This window comes from Colossoma macropomum, unplaced genomic scaffold (genome assembly GCF_904425465.1).
Source record: "Colossoma macropomum unplaced genomic scaffold, Colossoma_macropomum, whole genome shotgun sequence".
In the NCBI taxonomy this organism is placed as follows: domain Eukaryota; kingdom Metazoa; phylum Chordata; class Actinopteri; order Characiformes; family Serrasalmidae; genus Colossoma; species Colossoma macropomum.
The window spans coordinates 15,201,203-15,210,956 of NW_023494804.1; the positions used below are offsets into that span (position 1 = coordinate 15,201,203).

Below are 9,754 nucleotides of genomic sequence, written 5' to 3' on the forward strand. Positions count from 1 at the left end.
TGATCCAGGTAATGGAGGTCTTTAGTTGCGTATGAACATTAGAGCCAGTTGCGTTGGATCTGAACTCTCCAGGGAGGTGGATCTCTAGGACCAGTGTTGAGCATAAAGTGCTTGTTTTTCTACTTATTCTCTAGTTTTATTTTTTACTTCTCAGTAAATTGTACGAATGTAACTTAAGACTAGTTATAATATGCATTTCTGCACATTTAGGACAAAATACGCGACTTTAGCATCAGCTGAACATAAAATAAGTATAATTGCTTTAGATGTTCCCTATAACTGATGCCCATTATCAAAGCCAGTCCACGTCTTTGCTGCAGCCAAGCTCCCAGCAGGTGTACCAGGTATTCAGTGTCTCCAAAGCTTGGTTCAGACGTTTTGGGGCTGGGAGAAATGGAGGGTTCCTGAGGACCGGTTTGCCCTGTAATATCTGAACCCACCCCACTGTAAAGCTGCGCTGAACATCTGGAGTGCATTAATACGTATTACACACAGCGGCTCACTTTCGCCGATCTGCAAGCGCTCCGCTGCGCAGAAAAGCGCATGAGCATGAGTTGTAGATCGGCGATGCTCCAGCGCCCCGCTGGACTCCGGCTTCACTCTCCATTCCGCAACACATCAGCCCAACAAGAAGATTCAGAAAGAAAAATCAGGGCACAAACTCTCCCTCACACCTCACTGATTTGTTCTGCATTGAAACTGCATTGACAAATGTTATCAGCAGATTGGACGTTAAATGGACGTTAGAAGTGTCTGATGTGAAGCGGGATCCGGTTTGCTGTGAAAGCCAGCTGCTGTTAGCCTCTGAGAGCGCTAACGAGCTGTCTGTGATTTCACCACTCGCTGCAGGTGGTTCCGCAGCGACGATAATCTCGAATAAGCAGCTAAAATCGTGTCTAACGGTTTAACAGAGCTACAAAGAACTCAGAGACATGCTTAAGGTCCCAAACAAACGGTAGTGTTGCCTCTCCTAGCTCCGAACAGCTGGCTGGGGACAGATGTTGGATGGCAGTGGTCAGAAATAACGTTACAGTGGCAGTCACATTTTTGCCTCTCTTATGTTTTGAGTTGTTTGCTGGACTCCAGTACAAACACAGGCCGCTGGTGATGCAGCAGTAGCTCCTGCTGATTCAGCTCAGAGGCTTTAGATCATCTGTTTACATTCACAACTCATAACAGCATCACTGGCAGGGCACAGAAACAGGGTTGTATTTTTACTTGTTTCCTGATAACACAACATTTTGCACAATGAAGAAGTTCTTTGACTCTCGGAGGGAGCTGGTCAGTTCCGGCCCGGGTTCCGGAGGGGCTGGTGGATCTGGAGGGTCCAGTGGCGCAGGAGGGAACTTCATCGGCCGCAATTTCACAGTGGGACGGCACCAGGTGACCGTGGAGGAAACGCTGGCAGAAGGTATGTAGGACATCGGGGTCAGCATGTGTCCATCTCAGGGGGTCACTGTGGCCTCCTGCCTGCAGAGCTCTTCTCCATGTGTGAGGAGGATGTTTCACAAAGCAGGAGTTCTCAGTAGGAGTATGGGGGGAGGGGCAATATTTGGTTGTATTGTGATAAATAATGCCACAAAACACTTTTCTTCAAGTATTGTGATGTATTTTTGCCATATTACCCACCCCTAATTCTCATTAAAGCCTGAAGTTGAGGATTCCAATAGGAATCCTGGAATAATGTTAAGAAAAATGGAACAATATTATTAATTGTTCTTAATAATAATAATAATAATAATAATAGTAATAATAATAATAATAATAAGGAGTAAAAGAAGAATTACAAAGAGAAGACGCTTTCACAGTGCATGATATGTCACAATATTTATTTTCTGAGACATCTGATCAGTTAGAACAGGACCAGTATTGCTACATAAAAAACTGTGAACAAAATGATTTAAATTTAATATTTGACTAATTGGACAAATTTTATAATGAAACATATAAAGCTATATATATATATATATATATAGCTAGATAGACAGATATTTTATTTTGTTATGGCAGCAGTATATATCTATCAATATATATTTATAAATAAGGACATCTGCAATCTTCCTTCATAAAAAAAACACACTGAGGCCCATATTTATCGACATCAGATCTTAGATCTCAGATATCAGATCAGCTCTCATCAGTTCATGTAACTCTATTTAGTGCTAAAATGCTAGATCAGCATTTTTACCCTGATAAATCTGATAAATACAGGTCCAGGTCTCTGGGATAGATCATTAGGATAAAGTGGAGAAGGTCTGTTCAAACTAAGCTCTGCAGAACGGCAGACACACTGTTATCTTAAATAGACAGACAGAAGTACGTAACAAAGCTAAAAGCAGCAGTGCCCATCCTGAAGGCTGGATTGTATCCGTGCTTCAGTCCATGTATATAGATCACAGTGTGTTATACAGTGACAGAATTCAGGTCATTAGTTCTGTTAGGCAGGTGTGATGATTCTGCCTGCAGTTTGCATACAGTTTGTACTATGATTAGGGCTCCTTTAACAAGTTATTATTTTTTTTATTTTTTTCACTGAGACCAACTTATAATGTTTGTGTAGTTTTACGGACCAAAAACAGTCATCATTGATTTTTACATGACTCTTTTTGTCCCTTAGAATTCAACAGGATGTTTTTGTTGCTGTACCTTTAAGACTGATGTATGTAAATGAGCTCTGTTCTGATTGACTGCCCTGTATTGCTGAAACACTCCTTATAACTTCATTGTGAGTGGGCAGGGCTAAACTGCTGTGGGCTGAGTAGTCGCAAATGTAATTGTGTGGGTTTTTGTGACACATAGGATGAATCATAAAGTGTCATGTGACGGCTCGGTGTGGTCAGAGCAGCTTTATTTCGGCAGCCTAAATCCTCTCTCTGAAATCCCTCCTCATCTGCTCCTCTGCTTAAATAGCTTGCTTTGAGGGATTGCATTAATTGTATTTCTAACAATTGTGAATGAATGTGAGCTGTGATACTGAGACAGTTTCTTTTCAGTGTATGTGCTCCATTATTCACTGTGTATTCATTTCACGTTTTTGTTAACATAACAGAAAGCAGTTTGCATTATTATCAGTTTCATGTAGGCCAAAATGTTAAAGCTGTATTAAATTCAAATAATGTAGATAAATAAATGAATAATAAGCGAGTCTCTTTTTAAAAATCCTCAGTTTAAATGTCAACTAACAAGACAATCAGCACGACACATGCATGTATTAGGCTTGTATATGTGTGTCTATTTGGTGTGAACACAGTGTATTCTGCACATATGCAGTTTATTTGCCGTATATACAGTCTTTTCTGCGTTTGTTTTTTTTTTAGCTGTATAGATAGGCTGTTCAGGCTGTATGTGGTACATAAAGTGTATATAAAAAAGCAGATAAGTTATATCTTTGGTGCTTCTTCTAAACATTTTCTAAAAAATTGTTCTTCTTTAGTAGAGACAATGGTTCTATATAGACCCATGAACACTCATTGAGCCATTAATGCTTAAAGGTATCCCCGCATGGTGAAATTGTTCTTCAGATTGGTGGAGAATGTGTTGTGAATGATTCTAGATAGAACCTTATTGAAAAGTGTTCTTCTATTGTGATTATCTCAGGCTTATTTACAATAGCACAACCGTGTTTTAGTGCTATACAGAATCATTTTCATATATCATATTCTCCATCAATCAGTTGAGCGGTTTCACCATGACGAAAACCCTTGAAGAGCTGTAGTGTTTATTAAAGAACGCTGGGAGTACCCTCTTTTCTTAAGAGTGTAGTCTTTCTGTTTTGTAATTTCATTTTTGTTCTGTGACAAAACATGCCTGTGCGTGATCAGATCTACACACAATCAAAGAGAATGCCATTGTTTCTGTGTGTGTGCGTGTGTTTGTGTGTGCGTGTGTGTGCACGTGTGTGTATGACACAGATTTTATCTCACCATCTGGTATACTCTGGTTGAACAGGTTCCCAGGTTCCACCTGCGTTACTGTTTCTTAACTTTTAATAGCAGTTTGACTGCAGCTTTACAGAACACGAGACCTCCTGCTGCAATTTAGTTTAGGTTACTTGGCATGAATGCAGTCTGTTCTGCATGTATACTGTCTACTTGACAAGCATGTGATCTAATCAGGCTTTATGTTGTCTATTTTGCTTGTATGCGATCTATGCAGCATAGATATTCAGCCTGTTCAGCGTGTATGCTGCCTGTTCAGTTTATTTGGCATGTATACAGTCTAATAGGTCTGAATGCAGTCTTTTTGGCATGTATGCATTCTATTTGGCGTGTGCGGTCTGTTCAGCATGCGTATGGTCTGTTTGCTGTATATGCAGTTTATTTGCTGTGTAAAAGGTCTGCCCGGCGTGCATACAGTCAAAAAAGCAAATAAATAACAACTGTATATGAACATCAGAAAATAATAAAAGAAGCAGAAGCATTAAAAAAGGAAGGAAATAAAAATATAAAACTGATAACAGTGATAACAGTAATAATAAAGGAATATATTTTAGCATAACAAAGTGCTGAAATACAATACTATGAACTAAATACTGAATGCAAAATGAAACAATACTGAATTCAGTAATTGAAAATAAATATGTAAAATATAATTTCAAAAACGGTCCTGTGTTTTATCTCCTGAGAAGTGAGAGGTCACTTAAGATCAACAGATTCTGCAGAGATATTCAGTGTAGAATTAAAATAAAGGCCTTTTCTTCTGAGGCAGATTACTGCAGGGGATGATGATGATGGCTCTGTGAGTTAAACTGTCTCTAACTTCACTAAGTGTCTGTCATTAATCACGTTTACATTAATCACTGTGCAGACACTCATCTTTTACCTGCGCTTCAGTGGATGTCCACCAGAGGGCAGCTTTGGGAAAGGACCCATTGTAAATAGGTTTTTTAAAGAACATTGGTCCTTATTCACCAACCATTTTAATAAGAAATTTCTTTTTCATCAGTGTTTTCTTATTTGGGATTTGTTCTTAGGTAAGAACAGAATCTACACACACTCAAGAGCACAAAGGTGAGAACAGTTCTGCGCTTTAAGAACACGTCATGAATCTGATGTAGACTTTTTCTTAGAACCTTTCTCAAGAAAGTTTAACAAAACACTGGCGAATGAGGCCCACTGTATCATAAAGGATATGTTCTTAAAAAATCCGGTATGATTGAGTGTTAGAAATGTAAAGAGAGTCATTCAGAGTGATGTGACTAAAACACAAATATAGACATTTTATTTACAATCCAAAACCCACCAGTGAACCTACACGTGTCTTCTGGGTTTTATATGGAATGTTGATGTTGGAAAAATAGTGGAAAATCTGAAATAATAAGTTTTCTTTGGGGAAAAAACTTTGCAACAGTCTGCATGTATCCCTCCTCCATGAATGCAAATTCTCAAAACTATCATAAAACAGTGTCTCAGACATCAGGTAGTGAATTCATAACCATTTCATGTAATAACTCTCTGTGAGGGAGCTTTTAGAGGTGGACGTCTGGTTTCTATCACCAACACTGTGAACAATTCTGACTCAGTTTCTCTAGAACAGAGCGTTTTACACCAAACCACTCTGAATAACTCTGTTTACACCCTGACCGTTTAGTTATGCTGGATTTTTATCTGTATATTTGAATCTCTGATGTTTGTTTGTGTCCTGCAGGTGGTTTTGCGATCGTGTTCCTGGTCCGGACTCATCAGGGTGTTCGCTGTGCGCTGAAGCGGATGTATGTTAATAATGAGCATGATCTGCAGGTGTGTCGCCGCGAGATACAGATCATGGTGAGTGTGTTTTTCCTCTTACCTGAACCTCAACTTTCACTTACTCTGAAATATAAAGCTGCCAAAAAGGTTCTCTCAGACAGTGCCATAACAGAACCACTTCTGTGTCTACCTGAAAAAAGGGAACCCTGACTGTAAGCCTCAATGTGGTGCACATGTCCAGTACTGTTAAGTATATTGTTTAAACATAGCAAAATATTTTATTTATTATTAAAAATTTACAGTATCATTAGGTAGTTTTGGGCACCTAGGTGCAATTTAGCATGTCCACTTAGCTTAACTGCATGTTTTTGGACTGTGGGGGGAAACCGGAGTACCCGGAGGAAACCCACGCAGACACGGGGAGAACAGGCAAACTCCACACAGAAAGGACCCTGGTTGCCCAGCCGGGAATCGAACCCAGGCCATTCTCACTGTGAGGCAACAGCGCTACCGACTGCGCCACCGTGCCGCCCTTTTTAAGATCATTTGAGACCTAAACATCTAGCCGGACCTTATTTTGGGTCTGAATATGACGTTAATATGTAAAGATGTATGATGTGGTGTGAAAATTTTGACGCCTCTGAGTTTTACAGATAAATGATTATTTCAGACTTTACGGGGCGACTCAGAGCAGCTCATGCTCACCATATTTTAGCCTGTTTTTATTCTCCTCACTGTGTAAAATTTTATACTGTGTAATTAAAAAACTTTTTTAAAAATGGTGCAAATAAATGTATAAAATGATTCTAAAATGATGCTGCTACATTGTTTCCTCTATATATTTTTCAATTATTGCTGCCACTACTTAAGAATTTTTTGAAAAGACACTCACGTGTGTAGGGAAGCTTTTTAATGAAATAAGTTTAAGGTACAGTCGAGTTTATGTACATCTAAAACTCTAAAAAAACGCTGCTTCTTTACTGTGTCAGTGCGAAAAGCTGTGTCTCCTATTAATGGGAGAACACGCAAGTTTGGTGAGTTCAGTTCCCTTCAGCAACAGCTTAAAAATTGGGTAGTTTGTGATCCCCAAAGTTTCAGTCGCCCCAAAAAATCCGCAAAAAACAGTTTGACAGAGCGAGACACCCAGTCTGTTATAATCTGTTCGTTATGTTGTGAATCCAAGGCTTAAGAAAGACAGAGTGAGAAGAGAGAAAGACAGATTAAACTAGCTAGCACTGTTAGATAGATTTTACACTTAAAAAGAACATTCGCAATGTGATGTTATTCTCTATTGATGCACATGGCCAACTGTTGTTATTATTGTTATTATTATAATTAATATTATTATTATTAGTGTTAATATATCATGAAACAATGATCCATTTAATCTAACATTAAAATTAGCAAAATCAGTGCATCATAGTACCAGTTACGTTACTTTAATAAACGTCAGTAAAAAAATTGTCGACAATGTTTATATTTGGGAGGTTATTTTCGAAATGTTAATTGGAGAGTGGAGTGTGTGGGCCTGAGGGGTAGAGCTGGGAAAAAAGTTTCATATCGGTCGATATTGATACATGTCGTGATTAATGTCAAATAATTATTTCTTGCAAGTTTGAAGGTTGATTTTTGCTCCTGAGTGGTCAGTTGCTGTTTTAAACTATCCATTATGGTCAGAACATGACAAACACTTGCCAAACAGTGGAACATCTCATAAATCTGTCATGGGACAGTGGGAGAAAGTTTCTGGTGAGCCGTTGTTTCTACCAGCTGGAAAAGCACGGCCACAATTTTTGTAATATTTATAATTTAAGAAAGAAAACAGATTATTTTAGCTGTCTGGTGATGAGTGCTCAGCTATCTGGTTACAAGTGCTAAACTGTTTAGTTTCTCAACAACGTCAGCTTAGTACGAACAGCAAACATTAGCTGGCTCGGTACGTGAATGATGGATCACACCGCCTTACTGCCATCACTCCTACCACATCCATGTCAGAGCACATCAGTATTCAGACACCAGCTAGCAGACGTCTGGATTTCTCTATTCTGTTATAGAAGTTGGAGAGTATGAGGGGTTAACCACAATATATCTGACGCTCGCTGTTTAAAAGCATTAACTGCAGTGTGAATCTCGCACCAGACAAACAGAGTCCTCCTTTTAGGTATGTTTAAACTGAAATCAGTGCTTTTTTTTTGTCTTGTTTGGTCTACAGTAACATCAATTCGCCGTGCTGTGTGAGTGACGGAGCGCTGCTTCAAGTTAGCCAGCTGCTAAAACAGCTAGTCTGGGAAGCTAGCGTTCTTCCACTTCCAATTCCAAACATACAACATCCTCAGTTTACTTTCGTTTAAATCAGGGCTGTAACTTGCATGAACCCACTTATTCTTTCCCCTTTTGTTGCCCGGGAATGCACTAATACTAAAATAAAACTGTCTGAATGCTGTAACAGCGCTTTAGTTGTGAGGAGCAGACATGATTTAACGCTGTTAAGATGTGAGGAAAGAGGTGAGTTCGCTCTAGGACAGTACAGTTATGCCACTTATCACATCACATGCACTTGGTCACAGGAGGACAGATCGAACTACGTTTCAGACATTGCTAAAGTATATTTGGCGACTCATTTTACTTAAATCCCCCAATTTATGGATCCTTTACTGGAGGGGTCTGGGGGCGTGCCCACCTAAGTCAAATAAAAAAAGTCCCCCAAATTCCCCCAGTCTGTTTGTCCTAAATGTTTAGAGTAGCAAACATCAAAATATGGCTATTCATCATTAAAATTAGACACAAATCCACCAAAGGTCCTGAGGTCCAGAAGGGACTGGGGGCTTGAGGCTTAGACCAGTCAGTTCACATTTTTCTTTCAAATGGAAAAACCTTCTCCCCTGTCTGACCTTGAGTGGAGTTGCCGCCTCTCATAAAGAAACCGTGCGTATGCATCTCCAGGTTGAGGAACTGGGGAACACAAAACTGCCTTATGATAAACACTGTGTGGCTTTTTACCCTGACATTTGTGTACTGAACAACAGGCAGTGAGTGCTGCTTATTTGATTGTTTCTGAATACTGAAGAGAGATAAGAAGACAAGGAATATAAAAAGCTGCCAAAAATGTTTAGCTCTTTGGCTTGTTCACACTCTCACTGTCTGTTAAAATAGCTAAAATAGCTAAAGTCAGCTTTAGCTAACAAGCAGATAAGAACAGGGTAAAAACTTGAGTTTGCTGTGCTGGCTATAATTTGGCCTCAGTTCATGTTATAAGCAGGTGTATCATCAGCCACTGCAGGCACAAACCACTGTTGCAGAAACATTTTGATATGTCTGCTCCTACACCGCTCTGCACCCTAATACCTACTTCATATTCTAACCTCTTTATTTATATGGCATTGTCTTATGGCCACAATGACTTTACTACAACCATATAAATGTTTGTTTTCCAACTGTTTTGGAAAGTGAAGTCTTTAGGTATAGAATGTTTCCTTTTTAATGATTTCATGTCTTCCTGTTGAAGTCTGTACTTTTTTTTTTGCACACACACTGCATGATGAGGTGAACATGACGGTCTTCCACACGACAACTTTTTTATATTCCAAGTTGATTTTAACAGAATACTTTGAATTACTTTTCTGTGTAGTGACAACTCTTTAATGCATGTGTTTTTATTCCATCCTGGATGGTGGAAGTGTCCAGTGGTCAGTGTATTGATTTACTTCCTCTGTGTGCACTTTTTCAATGAGAAAAATCATGAAGAGTTTGTGTGTGTAGGTAATCCAAGCACTAAAGGGTTACAGATTAGGGTTGCAATAAACCATCACTAGAAATGGTACAAGGAACGAAAACAAACAACAGAAATTAACAGTATTTTCGCTGAACGTTGTGGAACGACCTTTATTGCCAGCTTCTTATTCACATTTTTCACTCCACCTTAATTGGCACAGTAGTTACACCCTGGCATCTGCACACAAGTTAAGGTAACTACTGTACCATTTAACGTGGAGCGGAAAAGAGCCAAGAGGCCACCTTGAGCATCATAACAGGGGTAGCAAGATAACACCCAACTGACTTGGAATTAA

The 9,754-nt window shown here is 39.2% G+C and overlaps 1 protein-coding gene across 1 annotated transcript; it reads left to right on the plus strand.

Moving 5' to 3' along the window:
- Positions 1-1,248: 1,248 nt before the first annotated feature.
- LOC118825104 (AP2-associated protein kinase 1-like) lies at positions 1,249-5,897 on the plus strand. Its single transcript, XM_036595639.1, has 2 exons — positions 1,249-1,411; positions 5,647-5,897. The coding sequence occupies exons 1-2, from the start codon at positions 1,249-1,251 to the stop codon at positions 5,895-5,897; spliced, it is 414 nt and encodes a 137-aa protein (XP_036451532.1).
- The last annotated feature ends 3,857 nt before the right edge of the window (positions 5,898-9,754 follow it).